The following is a 25,037-nucleotide window of genomic DNA, read 5'->3' as shown; positions in this document are numbered from 1 at the left end:
CAACTTGAATTAAGAACCCATTGATGAATGAATGAAGTGTGAATGCAATCCTATGCTGATCAGGACAAGCTTCAGTGTTTTGCATCACCCAGTGATCTTATTATAAGCTGTATTTTGTTTTAATGTCAATTTGCGGGTCACTTGGGTGATCTGCTATTGGATCTGCAAGGGTTTCTAGTGTTATCCTTCAAACGTTTCCAAAAATCAACACACGGTTTCTTCTAATACACTTTATTATCCAAAACATATAACATTTAAAACAGGTCGACATGACATCTATAAACCACTCTGTAAAACAACCATGTCACAGTTGATCTTCATTTGCATAATTGATGACACAAGGACATCCTGTAAAGTCCTTGATGCATGCAAGGGTTTAGTAGCACAGTCTGCTCTGACAAAGGGGATCCTGTTTTATTGTAGAGTAAATTGTACCTACTCACGCTGATAAAGACACAAGGATTAAGCTTGGATCAAGCAGACAAACGTATCTAGCTAATAATCTATCAATGCTGTGTACAGTATATTAAATATATAGTGGTGAATATGCAGGACATAATGGACCAAGCTATGGCATATGATAGTACAAGCACAGCTCAGTAAAGTGCAGGTAAATCATAGTGAAAGAATGGGAGATTCGAAAATAATAATGAATACAGCGCTTGCGGAGTTTCCTTGCTTCTGGTGTTTTCAACGTGTGTCATTTTTCCATAAGCAGTGAAACCTGAATTAGCCTGCCTGTCAAACACGTTAGTTTTTTACAGACGGTTTCTGAAGCCCCGGCGTTTCACAGATAAGGATGCTCAGGTGACAAACAGCTTAAAGAGCAACAATGCATGGGCCCGGAATAGCAGGAGCGTTTTAACTAGCATATCTGCATGGGCCCGGAATAGCAGGGGGGGTTTAACTAGCATATCTGCATGGGCCCGGAATAGCAGGGGGTGGGGTTTAACTAGCATATCTGCATGGGCCCGGAATAGCAGGAGCGTTTTAACTAGCATATCTGCATGGGCCCGGAATAGCAGGGGGGGTTTAACTAGCATATCTGCATGGGCCCGGAATAGCAGGAGCGTTTTAACTAGCATATCTGCATGGGCCCGGAATAGCAGGAGCGTTTTAACTAACATATCTGCATGGGCCCGGAATAGCAGGGGGGGGGGGTTAACTAGCATATCTGCATGGGCACGGAATAGCAGGGGGGGGGGGTTTAACTAGCATATCCTTCTTGTTTAGATTCTCTTTGTATCGGTGTAATATTTTAAAGAACCATGTCTACATCTGGTAACCTGGGGCCTGTTTCACAAAGCGCTTCTACAATTAGAAGCTAGAAGGGTGCTAAATCAAGATATAGCAGGTCTGGAAGCTCTTCTGTGTTACCAGACTAAGAACTGGTCTCCTGGCAAGGCTGCAGGAAACACGGGCATCAGTTTGTGAAGCCGTTGCCTTACTAATCTTACTAATACCATGTCAGTCACCAACATTTCTTTGAAATTCGCAAGATGCATAAAAGGCACTTGGATTTCTGTTGGTACACCGTGGATTTTCAAGACACATAATTCTAGCATTACATTTCGAGTCTGTCTGTAATGTTTCAATACATGGTCATTATATTTAATCTGGCGGATTTGTTGTGTCCCGAAATTTTTGTACGAAATCTCTGTCGGGTAAAAATAGTAGCAAAGCCATGATTTGCTGGTTTGTGATCACTCAGTGTAACGTGATATTTATTCAGATTCATCGACTCTCCCGTTTGAGGTAAAGAACATTTAACATCGCTTTGTGAGACTCTCTGGAAAGCCGACAGATGTTTATTAGTTGCTTTCTAAATATTTAGCAGGTCTTTCTAAAGTTACTGATACCTAGAATTCTGTGAAACGGCTAGAAGGATGCCAGCTAGTTAGAAGCCTGCTAAATGCTTATTGTGACACAGGCCCCTGTTCTCTGGCCCCAGTGGATTTATGAAATACCACATTTCTTTTATGCTGTATTTCTTACTTATTATTATTATTATTATTATTATTATTATTATTATTATTATTATTATTATTATTATTATTATTATTATTATTATTTTTATTATTATTATTATTATTATTATTATTGTTTATTTCTTAGCAGATGCCCTTATTCAATGCCCTTACTGATGTATTTCCTAATTTCAAAGGCTGTTGCAAGTGTACCTGATTTAATTGCAAGTTAGACATGATTTTGAGAGCTCTACTGAGTTTTAAACAACCCTCAGGGATGTGACGACTGAAGCAGAATCTTAATAGAAGAGTACATTAGTGAAGTAACTCTGATCATTAGCACACATAGCGAGCTGCTCTATACAATGGTATTCATCCCAGTGTAAACTCACACATTCAAGAATGAATGGGAGATCAGCCACAGTGAACAGCACTCTCTTACCCTCCTAATGTGCAGATGGTAAAGGTGACAGAACAATACATAGCGTTCTTGGGAAAATAAAAGCAATCTGGTCATATACAGAGTTAGTGAGAAACATTCTCGAGTCCACCAAAGTTGTTTCATACCAAATGTTCTTGAAATAATCAAACCATGATAAACTATGGTACACACATAGTCTAACCATTGGAAACTCAAGGGACAAATACAACATTACTGTGCAAAATGACACTGGCATAAGGGAAAGCTTGTTTAAAAAAGAAAATATAATAATAATCTTTAAATAAAAGTTTAGTGCCTTGGGCTAATTGTCATCTTTTTTAACATTCCTAGGGAGAATCCATTTCCTGTAACTTGATAATGAACATACTCTGCTATTTACGCTGCTTAACAAAACTTTACCCAGCCATGAAGCCTGAGCTAGTCCATTTCAAAGCAGTCAGAGGGGGAAGAAGGTCATTTTATTAATTTAAATGGACTGTCTCAAAGCTCTGCTCGTGTGTTTCCTGCAGCACTACAAAGCTGTGGGAGAAACGCAATTGCAAACAGTCTTCCAGAAATGGGAAAAGCATCTAACAGCATTTGAAAGAGGATAGTGGGTGCACACGGAGCAGATGCCACACTAGCAAAGACAGTCCTTTTGGTTCGGCTGCTCCACGAGTCATCAGAGTGGATCAGCAACAGCAAAACCAATGGAAAAAAGGGTCGCCAAGAGAGAGAGCTGTAACCGCAGACAGTGACGGAGAGAGGGGCCAGACAGTCACAGAGGCTGGGCTCAATGGATCACTCGAGACACCTTCCAGCACACTTGTGAAATCTATGCCACTCATAGAAAGTTTTTAATCAGGGTTGTAAACGGTGCTCCAACTTGATATTCGGTGCAGGGTCTACTAAAGTGGTCAGACCGTGTGGGTTTAACAAGGTACAACGCTTAGTGAATGCAGACCAGTGTTCTGGATCATAGGAATGGGACCACCCCATCATCCAGGGCATATCTTTGGCAGGCCGCTATTGGCAGTGGGCCTTCTTGTTGTGGGACTCCATCACAAATCCATTGCTGATGTTTTTTGGACTGGGAGGAGATGGGGAAACAGCCGGAAGTTTGTTTGGGGATCCCAAAGAACAGCACTTTTTGGGGGTCCGCGGCCGGACGATGGCAGTTTTGGGGGCAGCGGAAGGCCGCGGGTGCTTGCTGTGGTCTGGGCTGGTGGAGGGAGGTTCGGGGTTGTTGCCGGTAGCCCGAGGGATGCTGGTGGGGGGCTCCAGCAGTGCGTTGGGCTCTCTGGTTTTGGGGCTGCCCTGGGGCGGCTGGGGGGCTGGGGTTGAGGGGGTATTGATTGGGAGCAGCTTGCTCTCAGAACTGCAGTGTGCGCTGGCGTGCCCCGGGGAATTCTTAGCGGGTTGTCCGTCTGTCTGTCTGCCTGTGCTCTCTGGCTGCCGGTTCCCTCGGGAGCCCTCGTGATGGCTGTGGAAGCCGATGCGGCTGGTAGCCACCACTGCCTTCATGGCTGCCTGCAGAGACACGGACAGAGCTGGAGAAACCTAGTTCCATTCTGTATAGTCCAAGGTAAAAGGTAGAAACCATTGGGCTAATGCTTAGTAAACATTAATGCAAACTTCACTGGGTTTTTCTAGTGCATTTTACAGCACTGAGAAATCACCCTGGATTACAATTTATTTTGTGGGCTAATCCTGGGATGCAACCCAGGGTGATGTTGTAGTGCTGTAAAATATTATAACAATAAAAAAAACCTTGTAGTTTCTTATAATTTCACCTGACCTGAAAGTAATCACAAATGCAAGTCTAAACCGTGAATATCTTTAAACATGTATTTTGTTAAATTTGTAATCAAGTATTTTTTTTTTTCAATTTGTAAAAGAATTCAACAAAACAAATTCAAACCTATAAAACTGTATCGATTTCAAGAAATGTACTTGATTCCCTGGTTCTCTAAATATACAGCCGTGGCTTACTCCAGCAGGGCACAGGTTGATGAAACCAGCCAATTATTTGCAAAGCAGTTACATTATTGTCTAGTTTCTTAGCTCTTATATCCCTGCAATCATTGCTTCACTTTACATGCTGGTTATAATGTCCTGCGATGCTGTACAGACCAGCTCTAGTCACGGCGAAGTGCTCCAGGACAGAGCTGGCTAAACCTGGAGAGGGCGAGCCCCAGGGTCAGCCCTCACCTTGAGCTTGCGCCGGGCGTTGAACTCCTGCAGCTTCCTCTGCGTGGTGTCCATGTGGGAGAAGCGGGCTGCCTTGCCGGAGACCCAGGGGTGCTGCAGGGCCTGCTGGACCGACAGCCTCCTCTGGGGGTCCAGAACGATGAGCTTACACACCTGGGGGGGGGGTAGAGCACAGGAAATGCGCTCAGTAACACAACACAGCTGAACATGTGTGCAGGACAAATCAGACACGGGGGCTAAAAAGAGGGGCTTTCAATTAAACACGGTGTAACATTTCACATTTGTAAGCAATCACCAGCAATAGAGTGCTGATGCTTTTGCATTACAATTTGTACCATAGGATTATTTAAAATGTTCCTAGTTTAGGCAATATTTAATTGGTTAACACTTTCTGATCAGTTTAACCATTCTACATTTATTTTTCTTTTATGCAAATTGTTCTAATTTACTGTTTCGGTTTCTAATAGTTTTGTTTTGATCAAAATCACTTTTGCATTTTTGTTTTCTGTTATTCTGGTGCACAATTAACTACATTTGGTAGCTCTAGATTCATTCAAATATTGTGTCTGACAGCTGCTTACCAGATCCTTGGCATTGAGGGACACTTCATCCCACCAGGGGGATATAAACTCGTAATCACAGCTAAGGATGCGGCTGTACATGTACTGATCCCCCCGCGGGTCAAAGAATGGTTCGAACCCACAAAGCCTGTGGAAAAACAGACAGCTCCAACTTACCCGGGAATTCAATTAGTAATTATGCTGCTGCTCCTCTTTGAGCTGGATTTATAAAGTAACAGTGACAAAGCAGACAACAAGCACCACAAAGATCACTAACTTGTTTTCACATGTTATTCAAGCATTAAGTAACTGCGGACGATTATACTTTTTGGTATTTGGTGCTTTTAAAAGCAGCTGCATATTTAAATGCAATACTAGCGTTAGTTATTCAGATGCTGTTTAGATATCTTACATTCATTTATTAAATCTTAACATGATACTGACTTATAGCTGTGTTTTCTTTTTAAATGATTACTATTAAATATTAAAATCATGAAAGTTTACTGTGGTGTTTATAAAACACCTGGGCACTGAACTTCCTGTGAGGCCCATAGGGGGTGCTGTGTTTCATTTTATTATTATTATTATTTATTTCTTAGCAGACGCCCTTATCCAGGGCAACTTACAATTGTTACTAAATATCACATTATACATTATTTCACATTATACAGATATCACATTATTTTTACATACAATTACCCATTTATACAGTTGGGTTTTTACTGGAGCAATCTAGGTAAAGTACCTTGCTCAAGGGTACAGCAGCAGTGTCCTCCACCGGGGATTGAACCCACGACCCTCCGGTAAAGAGTCCAGAGCCCTAACCACTACTCCACACTGCTGCCCCAATAAGACAGCTAGAAGTCATATTCTACATCAGCGAAGCACCTGTGACAGCTCTACAGGTATGTGGCTAATGTCCATCCCTTTGCAATCTTCCAGTTGCTTTACAAGCAGTAGTAAGAGGCACTTACAGAATGTATGTTATCACCCCGACTGACCACATGTCCACTTCTGGCCCGTAAGCATTCCCACGCAAGATTTCTGGTGCTGGAAAAAAATATATAGATAGAGTAGTGTACAAATCTATTAGAACACCTCACGATTTGTCACTTATGTCCTTTATACACCTATCTGCATGAAAACCTCTGGGGGTGAGAATTTCAATTTTCGGTCAGTAATCAGTGATAGAAACAACAGGCACTCATGTGTAAAAATGTTAGACCACTTTGTGCTTTAATTAGGCATCTTAAACAACTTCTAAAAAGTCTCCTGTGTTTTACCATTGGTGGCTCTGTGTTCCTTTTCTCTTACTGTTTTAAATGAATTGCATGTGCGGCTTATTAAAGTCATCAATTAAATTAGACAATTACTAACTTACCTATTTTGAAGATTCAGTTATTATTATTAGTTTATTTAGCAGACACCTTTATCCAAGGCGACTTACAGAGACTAGGGTGTGTGAACTATGCATCAGCTGCAGAATCACTTACAAATACGTCTCGCCTGAAAGACGGAGCACAAGGAGGTTAAGTGATTTGCTCAGGGTCACACAATGAATCAGTGGCTGAGGTGGGATTTAAACCGGGGACTTTCTAGTTACAAGCCCTTTTCTTTAACCACTGGACCACACAGCCTCCAGTTCCAGTGGTTTGATTTCATATGCACAACAAAACAAAACTACAGAAGCAATGGGGTGCTCTAATGAATGTGCACACTGCTGAATATGCAATATACATATTTATATAGATACTTTTATTTGATATTGAAATCTTAAATCTAAATGGGAAACTGCAATTTTGTTTTTTTTTGTTTCTGTGCTACCAACAAATGAAGTGTGGTGTTTAGAATTAGCCGTCACTCACCACAGTACCCAGGAGTCCCACACACAGTCTTCATGGCGCCCTGCTCATTCACGATCTTTGACAGCCCGAAGTCCGCTGCACAGACAACAACCCAGGGGCTCAGCTACAGACATGCAGTGGGCAGGACTACCAACCTTATTTGTGAAGAGTACGGCTTCACGTGTCATTAAAATTGCCTTTTCTTTTTTCCAGATTGCTCTTTGCATCTTCACCAGGATTCTAATAATTTAATACCAGACTGTACTCCATTCACTGATTCAGATTTAAAGCTCTATGAAAAGGGTGGTACTGAAAAATGATTATCGATAATTATGGCCTAAAGCTAACATGGATAAGCATGACAGCTAGTGTTTTGGTTCCATTTGTTCTAGTTAGTTTAATTTGACCTTGAATTCAGTCTCTGTAGAGGGACTGAGAGAGCGCAGTGGTGTGACTTTATTTTAAAAAGCCAGTGTGGAACAAGCCGACAGAAAAAGAAAATGGTGTGTGTGAGAGAAAGAAATGCAGCCGATAATCAAGAACTGATAGCCCAACCCTGATACAGACCTGTATGGTCCAGGAGTTAATGACTGGTAATTGTGAGCTGTACCTATTTTCAAAGATGCATCTGGAGACAGGTCGGCATAGAGCAGATTCTCTGGCTTCAGGTCCCGATGCACCACGCCATTCTCGTGCAAATACTGCAACACAATTCAGAGAGCCTGGGTTAACACAAGGGGCTGCTAGTGTCCAGTCACTCAGCTCCCCAGCCAGCCTCAACACTGTGCTCTGGCAGCTCCATGTTTTAATCCAGTGACATGCAATCATCTGGATGTCTTTCACGCTTTAAATATTCCAATCAGCCGGGACTTCATTATGTGAGATCGGGTGTTACTGTAAATCAACAGCTTCCAGTACAGTGGAGATGGCAGGTGGGGATTTCAGTGATGGTTCTCGCAGGGCTGTTTGCACAAAATATCTTTCCATTACACCTGATTTCTATGGAGCTGGTTGTTTTTTTCCTAATTAAAAATTCAGCTGCAAGTCCATCACTGGGATGTAAAAGCAATTAATATGTCTCGGTCAGATCCCAATTGAATGAATTACACAGCAGTAAAATATCCTGCCAGCAATACACTCCTCTCTATGCATTACGTTGTGCTGTACTTTCCAGTGAATAGTTATGTCAAAGCCCACCATGTTCCTTCAAGCAGAGGTCGCTTCTGTTATTTCATCCAGACATGCATGAGCAGCAATCGAGGGAGACAGGCAGAGGGTATCACAGCTGCATTGGCTGCAACAGCAGGCTGTGAGCTATTAGCAGTAATAGGAAAAGACTGGATGTGCGCTGATGAGATGGATGATAGTATAGGGGAAGAGAGAGAGAGAGAGAGAGAGAGAGAAATTCTGGGAAATTCTGAAGATTAATATACCCATATGTAAAAAAAAAATATCCATACGATAAGTTAACCACCAGTTCTTACAGCGGTACTGAACGGACACACCTTACTGGGGATATTTCAAACCATACAGTAAAGGTGGCCAGAAATCTCTTTAAAGCCAATGCAAAACTAGTTGGCTGGTAATGACGATGTAACATTTAATCACGGACACACACAAACAGACAGAACTGTGCAAGCCCATTGCCCCACAGCACAGAAGTTGTTTATGATCATTTGGTGAAGGTTTCTGTCTTTCTGAAGACATTACATTGGCTTCCATTCATTTGCGACTCTTAATTCCAAGCCGTAGTAAAACCTAGATTGGGAGATAAAGGCAAACAGAAGATCTGAGTCTTAAGCAAAGCTCTCAGCAACCCTTTAGCTAAGGAGCTTCTGGAGGTTTTGTTTTACAGAACCATTCATGTTTCTTAAATACATTAATGACTTAGATTGGGGGATAATTAGCAAAGTTGTCAAATTTGCAGACGACACAAAGCTTGGGGGAGTGGCAGACACACACAGGAAATCCCGGCCCGCACGACACCGGGCCCTGACCCGGGTAGGTTCTGACCGGGGTAGAGCATGCCAGTGTGAAAGGGGCTAACGTTAATATCTCGTGCAGCTTGGGCGAGGCACACACACAGAAAACCCATTGAGACAGGCTGGGTACACAGCCATCCACCTCCCTCTCTCTCTCTTGTATTCCTGGAAGATTACTATGACAACGAAATGAAATCTGAAAGGATTACTTCCAATTCCCAGCCCCTGCATTCCTTTGTGGATTGCAATGACAGAGCCATATATATTTACCCCCAACAGAGAGTCTTCCCTCTGGATTTTATTTTTTAATCTTCCTGCACTCATGTTTATTAACATCACCAGCATATTTTACACAGAGCATGTGGATTTCTGGAATGAGGCCACCGTAACAGTTCCCAGTTCATCATTTCGTATCTCCTGAAACAGTGGGAGATTTTCCATTGAAAACAAGTATCATTTTTATACTGGCCTCATTTTTGCTCAAAACACTAATAAACGATGAATAGGAACGCTTATGATAATAAATAAACAACAAAAAATATTAGGCAACATTTAAATTGCCATCTGTTTTTTTTTCCATCACAGCACAAATCTGTGAAAACAGCCCCTTGTTTGTGGTGTGCGGGAGTGAGCAGCAGACCTTACCGCCACAGCTTCCAGGATCTGCTTGATGACATGGGCTGCGTCCCTCTCACTGTAGTACCCGCGCTGCACGATCCTGGGGAGACACACAGCAACACTCACCAAGGAGGAGCCAGGCTAACGCAGTGATTCACAGCTATCATACATCCTGATCTGGATGTTACATTTCCAAATGCAAACCAACCCGCCAACCGCTCAGAGGACCTCATCATGTTCTAACACACTCACCAGAACAATCCACTGTGTTTTAGGTTTCCTAGCCAAGTTTCAAGTAGAGCGGTACAGAAACTGATTTTTTTTTTATTTTCTATGATGATCCTCCATCGTGCCAGAATTGTGCAAGATCAGTTTGAGGGGCATGGCAGAGTCTTCAGACATCTTCCATGGCTTCCACAATCCACTGGTCTCAATCCAGCTGAGCATGTTGGGGATGAACTTGAACGATGCATTCGTTATCACAACCTCTGCACCAACTGCGTGAAATACCAATGAATGGATTACCATCACTCGAGACACCTTCCAGCACCTTGTGGAGTCGTGTCAAGGTTGCGATCAGGGCAGATGGCTCAATATAAGGTTTAAATAATAAAATAGCCAGTGTGTATTTTGATGATTTGTAAGACTTGCAAATAGCAAGAAAACTTTATTGATTTTTTTTTTTTTTTTTTTTTAAGTATTCTTCTGCTGGGAGAAAGTTCTCTTTCATTCTCTATTGCTGTTTCTTTGCAAAAATGTACGTTTTCTTACATTTCTTGAAATTTGCACCCCAAAAAAAAATAGTAAATAGAAGAATTCATCTTTAAATCAGGTTAAAATACAAATGATATTCTTAAAAAAATGCCGATCTCTCCCCTCACCTGTCAAACAGCTCTCCCCCGGTCACCAGCTCCAGGACCAGGCTTATCTCAGTCGCCGTCTCAAAGATTTCCTTCAGTCTGATCTGCTGGCACAAGCAGGTGGGAGACACAGGGGTCAGGGCAGCATGGAGCAAGCACGCAATACTGTCAGGGCAGCCCTGAGCAAGCACACAGTACTGGAGCTCAAGAACCACACACATGCACAGCTGCTTACAACTATAAACTCACTTTGATGTACAGATCAACTGATGAAGGTGTTAGTCTGCATCAATATTATTATTTAGTCATTTCGCAGTCTTTCTTCAGAATCTGAAACAATCTCATCTCGCTCCAGTATCAAACCAGTGCTGCCTATCTCTCCAAATCTCATGTATAAATCCCATGTATACTGTTTTCCTGATAGTAGAAATGAAGCATTCATAGGAAATAGCAGGGAGTAGACAGTCAGCCTTCCTCGCTGAGCGCCACATTGACAGCTACATTCCCCAGCAGTATACATTTTCAAAACAATATTCATATAGAAATTAAGAAAAGTAACCCTTACGATATTGGGGTGCGAGAGCCGCAGCAGAACCCCGATTTCTGTCCTGACTATCTTCTTGTCAATCTGAAATGGGAAGGTTCAGCTGCACAGGTTAAATGTAACAGGATTTGGTTCTTCTGTTTGTTCAGTCCCACTTGCTCCACATCACAGACACATTGCGAAAATAAATCACAGGTAAATGTATGATCCAATGGTAACATCATGTTTGCAAGCAGAACATTATAAAAAATATTCCAGCTGAGAGAACCTGGGTGATACCGCCCCTCATAAGGGTTTAGCAATGCTTCCCTATGCTTTACCATACCTCTCTGTGCTTTACAATGCTTCCCTATGCTTTACCATACCTCTCTGTGCTTTACAATGCTTCCCTATGCTTTACCATACCTCTCTGTGCTTTACAATGCTTCCCTATGCTTTACCATACCTCTCTGTGCTTTATAATGCTCCCCTATGCTTTACCATACCTCTCTGTGCTTTACAATGTTTCCCCATGCTTTACCATACCTCTCTGTGCTTTACAATGCTTCCCTATGCTTTACCACACCTCTCTGTGCTTTACAATGCTTCCCTATGCTTTACCATACTTCTATGTGCTTTACAATGCTTCCCTATGCTTTACCACACCTCTCTGTGCTTTACAATGCTTCCCTATGCTTTACCATACCTCTCTGTGCTTTACAATGCTTCCCTATGCTTTACCACACCTCTCTGTGCTTTACAATGCTTCCCTATGCTTTACCATACTTCTATGTGCTTTACAATGCTTCCCTATGCTTTACCACACCTCTCTGTGCTTTACAATGCTTCCCTATGCTTTACCATACTTCTATGTGCTTTACAATGCTTCCCTATGCTTCACCATGGTTTCTGCTTTATTGTTACACTGTGCTGTGCTTCCACTGTGAGAATCTTTTATAAGAGGCATGCTGACAGAGATGTGTAAGCTGGAAGTGGTTGCTATATAAATGTTGCTCTGGTGACCTTTCTTGTTGTAAATATACTGATATTTTAATAAATATTACAACATTTCAGAAATTCAAAGTAGATTTTGAAACAGCCTAAAACAGACACAGTAGAGGGAAGTCTCAAAAGCAGGCGCCCCTTTGAAAGGACCCCGCTCTGTATTCCAGCAGTCTGCTGCGTGGGATCTTTGTCATGTGCTTTCATGTACTCACGGTTTTCTTCAGAATTTTGGCTGCGTACGGTTTCTGCGTTTGTTTTTCTTCACATCTGAAAACCACAGAAGTGGCGCCCCTAGTGAGGAAAAATGAAAGTCAACGTGGACTCCCCTGAAACTACACAGCCCAGCCACTGCAGAGCTACTGCAGACACTGCAAAATACAGATACACTCATTACACTGTCCGTAAGCTATTACATTATTAAACGCACGCAACTTTCAACAACCTTGTTAACAACATGTTGCTAGTGCATGCTGTTCACAATATTGTGTGTTGTGTACTTCCATTCGCAATACAGCTCCCAAATGCGCAGAAAGAAACACACTAAAGCAAACACACACCTGCATTTTAAAACATGACATCTGGCACAGCGCCAGGTTAAAGATAGCTCTCAGTTTGCTTGTCTTAATATCAGGAAGCGTTACTGTTTCTCTCTGCAGGTGAAAAGACCAATGAAGTGAAAGGACCTGTTTCGCTACAATGAGTTTCTTTCAGAATTTCAAAACGTTATAGCGAATGGAAGGTTAAGGTCTATTATTAAATCCCTTAAAAGAAAGACAGATTTGTTTTGTGCTATTTCCACAGCAGACGATATGTTTTAAATGACGGTTTTGACACGCCAGGATGAATAATGAAAATCTACATCTGGCTGCGGTATTATATGCAAAGAAGATTGAAACACAGAGAAAACAGTGGGCCTGGTCTCGGATCAAGCAAAGATAATACCAGCATTGCTACAGATTTAGCCTGGCCAGGGTGGGGGAAGGTATCCTAGAATCTGGATATACTGCAGGTACTTCCAGGGGAGGGTAAAGAACACAGCACAATACATTCACATGCCCAGCCATCACAAGCTCCCTGGGAGGAGAAATCTGCTCTGACCTGATCATTATAATCAGTCTCACGTGAATCTGTTAGTCTACAGGGTTACAGAACAGCGTTTATAATACATGCAGTGTTGTTGGTATGACTGCAGTATCTTTTTCATTGTAATCACAATTGATTTGATATTTCTTAAACACGATTGCCATTTCCCTTCAGTTTCTCCGTAACTCCTGCTTCGCACCGCGGGGTTTAATTTATATTTTTCCATCTCAAAAACAGTGCTCCAATACAGAGGGACGTATTTTCAAAGCAACATCTTCAATTAAATCTGTTTAAAGTACAAAACTAAAACCAGACAACTAGAATAAGACAAGCACTCCCGACTGTAACATCACAGGTACGTAGCAACGTTTTATTTGCATTTTGATCCCATACAGTTTTATCTTTACACTCATTCGGAGCGGATTTGAGATCGGCTGCTCCAATATTATATTCATATTTTTTTCCCAATATCAGAATCTATCTGAGCCTTTAGAATTCTAGTTGCTCCTTTTGAATATTTCTGGATTTGAAAGAATCCACATGGTGCATAGACCTTTAAGCAGGTCTAAAGTTATAGCATGAAGCAGGGTGGGCTAGCACAGCAGCAGTGTGGAGTAGTGGTTAGGGCTCTGGACTCTTGACTGGAGGGTTGTGGGTTCAATCTCAGGTGGGGGGACGCTGCTGCTGTACCCTTGAGCAAGGTACTTTACCTAGATTGCTCTAGTAAAAACTCAACTGTATAAATGGGTAATTGGATGTAAAAATAATGTGATATCTTGTAACAATTGTAAGTCTGCTAAGAAATAAATAATAATTAACACTGTAGTAAAGGCTACACTAAAAAAGATCAATGCAAAATGACCTAAACATGGGCAAAATTGCACAAGGATTCATTACACATGCAAATATAACCTATGGTAGATCCATTAAGCCTTACACACCATTTTATTCAAACACCTGGCTAAAAACCAAAGGGGATCATTAAAAGTGTTCAGCCTTCACCTGTTGCATAATACCAGTTATTCACTATGGACAGGGTTTCCTCTGTTGTGTATGGGCCCTCTTTCACACCGCTGCTGGACGAAGGATACTTGCGACCTTCTGAAGCAGCATCCTAACCCCAGGGGACTGATCCGTTCTCACTGCCCTTCAATTAAATGCTGCCTCTGCTCCACAGCGCCCTCCCTCAGCAACTCAGGTACTGCTGGTTTCCTAGGCAACCCAGATGCGTCTTTCACAACACCTGGCTGTCCTCATATTATTCTGTGTAAATATTAGTGTGTGAAAGGAAATACTTTAGATTCAAATGACATTTGATGATTCTTTTACAATCAGGTTAACAAGTTGGCTTTTTCTTTCCCCCTACAGTCGCCCATTACCTTTTATAATTCCAGAAAGTTTTATGACACAACACTGAGCATAACTCACATAAACTAAAAATCAAAAGCATTGGGCAGTTAGCCAGCATTGCACAGCAAACCCAAATTACTGGGCAACTGATTACAGTTCAGTACTGGAGCAACAGAACTCAGAATCACGAACGGGTTAAAGGGTTAACGCACGGCCACAGCTCGGAGCACTAAAGCCCTTTCACTGTCCACTAGACAGATTGATACAGCTGGGAAACTGAGATAAGAGCCCTGGCCATTAAGTGCCTAGCTTCCCTCCTTATCCAGTGACATCTGCCAAACAGAGTAGTCAATCACTCATGCATTAGCAAGCAATGGATCTTGTTTTTCACTGAGAACACACTCTGTTTTAAGGGCAACTGATGTGTTACTAAAATGGCATTAAACATATGCACTTGGTTCTAGCTAACTGTTCTGGAAGACAGGTCAGCACTCCATGGTTGCCTGGATATCATATTGACTAAGAGAGCAAACCTTTTAAAATATGTTTGTACCTCTTGTTACAGCACATCAACAAGACCTGGGCAAAGCCCGTGTGTCCTGCCACTATAACTTCCCTTCCTGTGCAACACTTATTAGGCTCCCCCCTGAACCACATCAGTCACAGACTGCGAATGATTGAAGCCCATCATGGAGCACATCAGAAACTTTTTTTCAAGAATATTTTTTACTTCACTTTGCCCAGTCTCTCATGATTGGACAAAGCTCATCTTGTGCAGTTTAAATACCTGCAGCACAGGGAGTGAATCTACAGGGTGCTGGTGACAGGAGAAGTGAGCTGCACTTAAAAATGAATGATAATGGGAGGAAAGAAAATAGGTGTGAACACTCAGGTGAGTTAGAACTGCCCCCCACCAATCTACACTACAGTTCAAATAATGAGCCAACAACGTGCAGCACTAGGAGGTTATAAATGGCATCTTCATGTTTTTATTACAATGTGTTTTCTGTTGTGGCTCCCCACTCTCTCATTAATATACAGTGTTAGATATGAACAGCTTTTACAACTTGTTTTCCTGTAAAATGAGCTTTAAAAAAGTACCACGGTTTGTGGGAGACACCCATCAGACCTCTGTTAAAATCAGCAGTTTGGAAATCTGAGTTCTATACATCTGAATACCCAACCCTAGCCATCGCACACATATTAAGGCGACCCCTTGTATTAATTCACCTTTAACCCGCTTGTACTGTACCTTCCTAATTCTGGCCCCTTAGTATAAAAATCTTCCAGCGCGGTGTCTCTGCGAGAGCCCTCGACCCAGAACTCCACAGCACAGGCGCCAGACCCAGACGCAGGCATGCTTACACTGCGGCAGCAACAACTCATATGCAACGTGTCCCGATACACCGACGCACTGCCGGCTCGACTCCCAAACTGGGTTTCTGTTATGTAAAATAATAATAATTAGGAATGTCAAATCAAATAATGAAACCAGATTGCACAAAAGAGTGTACATAATGGCATTCCATTATAATATGATGAAGCATAAAATGTGTTACTGATACAAACATTGTATTTAAAAAAATCCAGTCGTAATTCTGTAATAAGGTGTTTCCATTTAGCAATCAGAAAATGTCATGATGGATGTGAAACGTTTCACAACAGCCAGTCCGCGACATCATAATACTCAACTCTCTGGCACTAAGTGTTCAAATGAAACATTAAAATCACGTTTTTTTTTCCAAGCAGCGACGGCGTGACCGTTTTGTTTGGTTCGTGTTCATCCGTCGCCCAGAGTGGAGACACAATTTCACTCCCACATCAATATATATGTCTATTTTTTAAAACACAGTTCTTCTTATTTCTTTCTTAATATTTTCGTTGCAAATGTAAAGTATCCGTCTCAGACAGCCGCGTTTATATGTTGATATTATTATTAATAACTGTATTTTGTTGCATTGCTGTGAACAGAAACCCAGGTCCAGTGTCCAGAGTTAAAGATCCACGGCTTTCTCCTTCATTCTAGTATAAACCATTGCAATATACCCAGCGTCATTAATAACAGCAGCAGTAATAATAATTCACAGCTAACGGTCGCATGTTGGGACGCAGCATCCCCAGGCGTTACTATTGTGTCCACCCCACCGGCACGTTTCAGAACCACGTAAGTCTGAATCACGCATGAAATGTTCTGAGTATGAATGAATCACGCCCACATCCACAGCCTGCAGTGACCGCTCCAATCAGAATCTTCCACTGGAAATCTGTGCTGGGCGGGTATTGGAGGGAAGCGGTGTCAATCTCTAAGAGTAAATAATACCGCCTGGGTTCTGTTGATCCAATATTGAGTGACTGTGTGCTTGTCTGGAAAGGAGGCGAACATATTAATGACTGAAGCTGCTTGCTGGTGAAAAGAAAATAAACCGGCAAAGTTACCAAACTAGAGAAAAACAACACATGAGATGGGTAAGTAGATGCAGATTTTTTTTTGTTCTTTTCACTGCACTGACCTTTTTGAATTCTGAGTGGCTGTTATTGCATTATGTAATCCAAGATCAGTGCTACTCAGGTTCTGTGAATCCAGATGTATATCTGTATGCCTGCCATAGATATAGGCTAGATCAGGTGTCTTCACATTAGTCAGCGCCAGCACCATCTAGTGCACAGCAGGGTATTGCAAGAAAAACAAAAGGAAACTTGATTGAAAGTGGCAGGTCACTAGGTGGTGCTAGCTCTTACTTTCATAAAGACACTTTGGCTGATCTAGTCTGCAGTATGACAGGCAACCAGACCTGAAAAGCAGCTCCTGAACTCAGAATCAAAACAGAGTTAGGAAAGAACAACATCAACAACAAAACACTATTAGATACATTGCAAACATCCTGAAACGTCATTGGGACAGGAAAACGAAATAAGAAAATAACTTTTGAAGTTACTCTTTCTGGATCTGTGAAAACAGAACGACTGTTGTGCTAAAGTCAATGGTGTTGGGTTCTGACAGGAGAGGAGCACTCAGGGTGCCAGGATATACAGCAATGTGCCTGGCTGCTGTGTGTGTGTGTGTGTGCGTGCGTGCGTGCGTGTGTGTGTGAATTGTCTAAATATGCTTTTACCTGGCTTTTAGCTTTCCTGGTGAATCCTAAACGCCAGGACTGAAGAGCCTTCCTCATTCCATTTAAATCATGTGACCATGTGACTTTTTAAAATGAACCAATTTCTCCAGAAACTCAACCACGTTTACAATTCCCGTGCAATTTATATAAAAAAAGGCAGTTTTAACATTTTCAGACTGCAATTCATATTTAGTACCAGTGCATTTTGTAGAACACAACAAATGTTATTTTGCATAGTGTGTTGATTTCAAAACGTATAGAGAAGTGTTTTATATCAGAAATGAATTAATATCTGAGATCAAAATTACTATTTGAATTAATATCTGAGATCAAAATTACTATTTTTAAATATAAAAAATACTTATTGCTACCCTTTTTTATACTTTTCAAGCCACGTATTGAAAATACTGCACACTGATAATAAATTGCCTTCTTTAGAATGACCACAAGATGGTGCCATTTCCTCACATTTGCTCCCCGCTTTGTGTCTGGCGCTGAGGCCGATGTACGTTCTGCCAACGTTTCTTCCCTCCCGTGACAGTGAGTTGACAGAGATTTTCCATTGCTTAAAATATGTTGAAAAAAAAATGGGGAGCAAATTCAGAGGCATTCCTTTAAATGATTTGTAACATAACTATGTGCTTTTTTCTGACAAACCTTAACTCTAAATATAGTAAAAAGAGTTCCTAGTTTATCAAAATATATTTTCCTAATTTTATTTACCCCTTACCATTTTATGACGTTTGGAATTACTCAAATATTATGTTTATATATTTATATATAAGTCTGTGTTCAGGAGCTGCTCTTCAGTTCTAGTTGAATGTCATAGACATATGTGATGGAGGCTAGATAAGTCAAAGCATCTATATAAGTAAACAGCAGAACCATCTAGTGCACAGCAGTCTGTCAGCAGCAAAGCAAAAGGAAGCTTGATTGAAAGTGGCAGACCACTAGATGGCGCTGGCTCTTATTCTAGTCTGATCGAGCAAAGGTTACACATAATTATGACTGCGCACTGGACCTGAAGAGCAGCTCCTGAGCTCAGTGTTTGAGTCACTGCAATAAGAAGCTCTCGGAATGATTGCAAACAGCATGAAAAGACAAGGGGACAGAAAAAGCCAGTGCAAGCTCATAGAGGACCCTTGCAGTGCTAATAACATTCAGTGAAGACTGGCGCAAAATCAACGCAGTTATCATGTTCACAGTGTTGTGTGACAGACAGACAGACAGGCGGACAGACAGGCAGACAGGCAGGCAGACAGACAGACAGGCAGACAGGCAGACAGACAGGCGGACAGGCAGACAGACAGACAGGCAGACAGAAGGTGATGGATGGGATAATCGCAAAAGGGTCCCAATTTTTGAATGAGGACTAAACAATCGAAGCTACTTAAATACTGTGTGTGGGAGTGAGTGTGAGTGTGTGTGTGTCAGTGTGAGTGTGTGTGTGAGTGTGTGTGTGTCAGTGTGAGTGTGTGTTTGTGTGAGTGTGTGTGTGGCGTATGTGTGTGTGTGTGTCTGTGTGTCTGTGTGTGTTTGTGTAACTGTATGTGTGAGTGTGTGTGTGTGTGTGTGTGTGTGTGTGAGTGTGTGTGTGTAAGTGTGTGTGTGTCAGTGTGAGTGTGTGTTTGTGTGAGGGTGTGTGTGGCGTATGTGTGTGTGTGTGTCTGTGTGTCTGTGTGTGTTTGTGTAACTGTATGTGTGAGTGTGTGTGTGTGTGTGTGGGGGTGGGGGAGTGAGTGTGTGTGTGAGTGTGTGTGTGTAAGTGTGTGTGTGTCAGTGTGAGTGTGTGTTTGTGTGAGTGTGTGTGTGGCGTGTGTGTGTGTGTGTGTCTGTGTGTCTGTGTGTGTGTGTCTGTGTGTGTGTGTGTGTGTGTGTATGGGTGTGTGTGTGTGAGTGTGAGTGTGTCTTTGTGTTTGTTTATGTTTGTGTGTGTGTGTATGGGTGTGTCTGTGTGTGTGTGTGTGTCTGTGTGTGTGTGTGTGTGTATGGGTGCATGCTGGAGGTGCTTTGACTCCAGTTTAGTATTCTAGTTGAGGAGCCTCTACAGCAGGCAATACCCTCTTAAAGCCTCAGGTCTCAGGCATCTTAAACCCTGTAATTCTCCTCTCCGCAGTGCACAGCACACACTCAGCACTATCGATCCAGTGTAGGCTTTCACTGGAAATGATCTGCAATGGCAATGCACCTGGCAGTGGCAGCACAAGTGCAGCTACAAAGTCACAAGACTGCCATTGGAAGAATGGTAAAACAGCTCATCATACACGTCCCAAATCCTCTTCTGTGGCAATGCAGACAGAAGCGCTACTTGGAGATGCTCTTTTATACAACAGTCGCTACAAGATTGCAGACATCAGAGTGTAGTCAACAACCAATGGATTTTGAATTTTACAGAGACTTCAAAAACAGTTTTTCTTCTTACAAGCAATAAACCTCTAAACCAGCATGACCAGTTGAAAACCAGTTCTGACCAGTGGGGTGGTGTAAGCTCATTATGAAAGAACACAATGTATAATGTGTAATACATTTTCTTCCCCTTCCATTATCCAAACACCGTTCTCTTAAAGTTTACAATGCTTCCCTTTGCTTTACCATGCTTTCACTATGCTTTGTTACACTTTGCCATGATTTTATTATGATAAACCCATTTCACCTGCCACAACACTACAGCCAAACCAGACTCTTTCATTTCCATCAGCAGCAGATCGAGATCAAATCCATTTAAACTGGGACTCTGTGCCAGTCAGCCCCAGTTAGGATCTCTCCACACTGATGGGGGAAGTTACCTAACGATCAACGTGAGAGACGGGTTTCAAATCCCTTGACTGAAGAAAAAAACATGAATGCTGAACATGAAGGCTGTGACTATACTGTCAGTGAAACACTGGAGGCTTGGTGAATTCGTTTCTACACAGCATAAATACATAAATGTCATACAGTCTGGAGATATTTCACTTTTTGTGTAACATGTCCGTTTGCAGATTGGATTGTAGACTGACGATGGAACCGGCTGCAGCCCCAGTTTGATACTGGGAATAAGATGAGATTTACAAACTGGTATCAAGGTGCAGATGGATAAGTGGCATGTAGGTTCACATCCTAGCTGCCTGTGTTTCAGGTAATAGACCCCAGTCTTACATTTTCTATGCTGCAGTGATGTGGGGTTCTGTTTGCAATAAAACAGTTTTTTTAAGCCTTGGCTCTTAGCCTGTCAGCCTCTGGTCAAGGTACAAACCCAGGAACAGCACAGACCAGGAACAGCACAGACCAGGAACAGCACAGACCCACAGCACAGACCCAGGAACAGCACAGACCCAGGAACAGCACAGACCCACAGCACAGACCCAGGAAGAGCACAGACCAGGAACAGTACAGACCAGGAACAGCACAGACCAGGAACAGCACAGACCAGGAACAGCACAGACCAGGTACAGCACAGACCAGGTACAGCACAGACCAGGAACAGCACAGACCAGGAACAGCACAGACCAGGAACAGCACAGACCCAGGAACAGCACAGACCAGGAACAGCACAGACCCACAGCACAGACCCAGGAAGAGCACAGACCAGGAACAGTACAGACCAGGAACAGCACAGACCAGGAACAGCACAGACCCACAGCACAGACCAGGAACAGCACAGAACAGGAACAGCACAGACCAGGAACAGTGCAGACCAGGAACAGCACAGACCCAGGTCTGGGGCAGCGGGTGGAGGTTGAATAGACACGAGTGATTCAAGCAGAACGCTGATCTTCCTTTTCATCTTATAATCTCTCAAAGCCAATCAGTCACAACTTCACTTTTGACCTGCAGGACCCATTGAAGAGGTCTCCTATTGTACCACACAGCCCCACCAGGGACTAAATCCTCCCAGAGCCCCAGGCACTGCACAATACACAGACCCCTGTCACCCTCTTTGACTGGCCAGACAATGGAGCTGAGAAGGGTGAGCGGACGAAGCAGGAGAGATCCACTACATACACAGAAACATAGCCAGATACTGTGGATACATATTCAATAGATAGATAGATGGATACTGCTGATAGACTGTAAACAGAGGTATCTTTCGATTTATATATATAGATTGATTGAATGATCATAAGAATAAAGAAACGTTTGGGACAGAGTTGAGCCCGGTTGGCCCATCAAGGCTCCTCTCTTCTTGTACACCTTGCCAAAGGGATCTCATTTATCAGGACAGAATCAAATTGTTTTTTAATGTGCCCTGTGTTTTTGAGACGTAAATACAGTGGCATGAAGTCTGGATGAGAGAGCATTTCAGAATTGAAGGATGTCTGTATTTAGATCATTAAAATAGCCATCATAGGGCTTTACTGTAAAGATAGTGTAAATAACAAACATATTTACTGAGCAGTGTACTGATGAAGGCACTTTCCAAAACATTTGTCCGCTAAGGTTCCCTCAACTCATTGTTTGGCTCATCATTTTTGTAACATTAACTTCTATCCTTAACGAAAAATAGGAGTTAATGGAGTTAAAGGAACACTTTCAAAAACATGAAAAAAATACTTCAAGTCACTGCTGTTTGACTTCTTTTGATTGGCTATGATAGATAGCGCAACCATGTGGTAAATTAGCAGCAAGTAGAATTTTATCATTTTAGAAAGAGGAGTTAATGAAAGACTGGAAGCAGCATTTGCCCCATAGCTAATAACACCACATCACTTTATTACATTTGAATGGCAGTGATACTACAGCAGGAGTCAGAACGCACCATTCCAAATGCAAAAAGTTTGAATAATCCTGAGCAGCCCCCCTCAATCTCTCTCACGGGCCGGTGAATAATCCTGAGCAGCCCCCCTCAATCTCTCTCACGGGCCGGTGAATAATCCTGAGCAGCCCCCCTCAATCTCTCTCACGGGCCGGGGGCAGTCAAGCTTCGCGGAGACAAGTGGTGGAACAAAGCGGGATTGTGGGAAATGGAAGGCTGGCCAGCGCGTTCTCACACGCTAGGCGAGCAGCGAAAGTTCCACTTGAATCGGTTTTGGACACATTTTTAGCATAATCCCCCCCGTCCTACCCCCTCCGACCCCCATCACTGTCCCGCCTGTCAACCTGCGCCGGCTTCCCAGTTCTGAAGTAAGACTGACGGACAGTTCAGAGCGGAGCAGACATTGAAAGACTTTCAATACTCCCTTTCAAGCAGGTGATTAAAGCTATTTATTCCAAGCGCCATGGCTGGTAGATTTGTGGAACAAAAGGCAAAGTTTGTGCATGTGTGTGTAGTGCTCTATACCAGAGGCACTATCTTTGGAATCATTTCCTTTGTCTTTTTTTCCTACCGCAGTTTGACCCCGACACAAAAAGGAAGTCTTGAATCTCATTGTGCCACTACAGCTGCCCCCTACCCCAGATCCTGCTGCTTCAGAGAACGGACTTCGAGAATGTTGGAAATGGGTGAAATCTGAAACTTAAAAGTTAAAACTAGAAGAAACAAAGTCAAGTAAAGAAAAGTTTAAGTCAAGGCACAAGCCAGAACGATTCTCTGCTTGACTTCACCTCTTAAAAGTAAGAACATAGGAAAAGTTTGGGAACGAGAAAAGGCCATTCTGCCCATCAAGGCTTGTCCCTTGTTGGCACACCATTCTCCCCTACTGGGGGAACTCATTTAAAAGCACAGAATCTGGTCTTTTTTTAATGGTCCCAGTGTTTTAGATCCTACTACTTCACCTGGTAGGCTATTGCATGTCTAACTTTTATAAACAAAGTGCTTCCTGCCTTCTGTTCTAAACTTTTACTCAGCTTCCATTTATGCCCTCTTATTCTCTCTGTGCTAAATCTGAAGTCATATCTTAGGTTAACTTTATCTATACAATTTATGATTTTAAATACTTCAATCAAATTTGGTTAAAAAAACAAGTTGTCCCCCCAACCCTGCTATTTATCCACTGATTTCAAATTCCAAATCACGGACGAGAATTCAACCAAGCAATGTTAAGGATTTGTTGAAATTCCTGTTACATCTTATCCAGTGCCTTGAACAAACATCATACTTCTGAAGGCCCGATCCGTCAAAGTGTCTTTATAAAAGTAAGAGGCGGCGCCATCTAGTGACCAGCAGTGTGGAGTAGTGGTTAGGGCTCTGGACTCTTGACCGGAGGGTTGTGGGTTCAATCCCCAGTGGGGGACACTGCTGTTGTACCCTTGAGCAAGGTACTTTACCTAGATTGCTCCAGTAAAAACCCAACTGTATAAATGGGTAATTGTATGTAAAATAATGTGATATCTGTATAATGTGATATCTTGTAACAATTGTAAGTCGCCCTGGATAAGGGTGTCTGCTAAGAAATAAATAATAATAATAATAATAAAGTGACCTGACACTTAGGATCAAGTTTGCTTTAGTTTTTCTGGCAAATACCCTAGCTGTGCACTAGATGGCGCTGCTGCTTACTAATATAAATACACAAAGGCTGTTAGGTGCAGCTGGAATCAAAGAGCAACTCCAGAACTCCTAGTCAAATCCCCTTAACACAGATACAATATTTAAATAATCGGAACAAAATATCAGTCAGAATGATCATAAAAAGGCGACAGTAAAAAAAAAAAAGTGAAGGTTCTATTTAATAAATCCTCATTTAAAACAATAAGAAACTAAGAACATCCGTAAAACACCTTCTGCTCCAATAACAAACTGGTAAAAAATGTGAAACCTCTGATAAATGCGAAAGCCTTGCAATTCCCAAGCTCACCACCGGGGGGCAGACCCGTTGCTCATTTCCAGGGAATGTTTTTCCATCCTTCCTCAGCTACTGTACTACATACAGTGAAATCGCATCAGCCAGCTTGCTGAAAAGATCATTAATTACTCAGTCAAGTGGAAAAATTCCAAGCAATAACATCATTTAGGACTTATTGTTCAATTCCCATAGCAATAGGGGCGGGTGGGGAGGGCATGTTCTTAAATCCTTATAGGGATGCTCCTGATACAGTGACACACCGTCAGGTACTAGCATGGCACTATGGGCATGCAATAGATGAAGATGCTTCTGTTTAGACTACAGCATTGTGATGTCAGCATGTTGCGTGTGCTTGTGTGTGACAGCAAGAATAAGGACACGATGGTTCACTATGATTGAGGTTCATTTGAAATGAAATTTGAATGTCTGGTTGACACCCATACCGTTGTTAATTGTTCATTACACAGTGACTGCACATGAAATATCTTTTGACATCAGACTGCAACATGATCAGTAAATTGTAACTCATTTAATGCATTGCGTTTATCAGTCCCTGATGTTCGGAGCAGTAGAAGCTAATTCAATAATTCCAAAATGGAACCTGTCATGCATTTCCATGCACTGCATAGATCTCACATATATATAAAGTTTGGAACCAACAAATGGTTTACAGCAAGACCAGGGCTGGGGATTGTGTTGCCCATTTTTCCTCACTCAGACCCCTTACTTACTAAATATCTCGGTACCCCTGAATAGGTAATCGTCTCCTCTTTAAAACCATGCTAAATATTGTAAG

The 25,037-nt window shown here is 42.2% G+C and overlaps 1 protein-coding gene across 2 annotated transcripts; it reads right to left on the bottom strand.

The window, feature by feature from the left end:
• Positions 1–215: 215 nt before the first annotated feature.
• LOC131721877 (calcium/calmodulin-dependent protein kinase type IV-like) lies at positions 216–16,598 on the bottom strand. 2 transcript variants are annotated; one of them, XM_059015155.1, is made up of 12 exons: positions 15,994–16,598; positions 15,677–15,866; positions 12,204–12,282; positions 11,029–11,091; positions 10,485–10,567; positions 9,631–9,703; positions 7,614–7,704; positions 7,025–7,099; positions 6,134–6,209; positions 5,181–5,307; positions 4,600–4,752; positions 216–3,918 (listed from the first exon to the last, which is right to left on the bottom strand). In XM_059015155.1, the coding sequence occupies exons 2-12, from the start codon at positions 15,808–15,810 to the stop codon at positions 3,415–3,417; spliced, it is 1,458 nt and encodes a 485-aa protein (XP_058871138.1). In that variant the 5' UTR covers positions 15,811–15,866; positions 15,994–16,598; the 3' UTR covers positions 216–3,414. The 2 variants fall into 2 exon arrangements, with proteins under 2 accessions (XP_058871138.1, XP_058871139.1); XM_059015156.1 differs by having other exon boundaries at positions 16,117–16,598.
• Positions 16,599–25,037: the final 8,439 nt, after the last annotated feature.

This window comes from Acipenser ruthenus, chromosome 49 (assembly GCF_902713425.1).
Source record: "Acipenser ruthenus chromosome 49, fAciRut3.2 maternal haplotype, whole genome shotgun sequence".
In the NCBI taxonomy this organism is placed as follows: domain Eukaryota; kingdom Metazoa; phylum Chordata; class Actinopteri; order Acipenseriformes; family Acipenseridae; genus Acipenser; species Acipenser ruthenus.
This window is presented reverse-complemented; position numbering and strand designations above follow the sequence as displayed.

Bases quoted from the DNA above. Each gene is read 5' to 3' on its own strand.
- LOC131721877 (XM_059015155.1), bottom strand. From the start codon at position 15,810: ATGAGTTGTTGCTGCCGCAGTGTAAGCATGCCTGCGTCTGGGTCTGGC. The intron at 12,283-15,676 runs GTACAGTACAAG...TTTCCTCACTAG, and splicing joins AAGGGGCCAGAATTAGGAAG to GGGCGCCACTTCTGTGGTTT. The intron at 4,753-5,180 runs GTAAGCAGCTGT...CCCCCCCCCCAG, and splicing joins CCCTCAATGCCAAGGATCTG to GTGTGTAAGCTCATCGTTCT.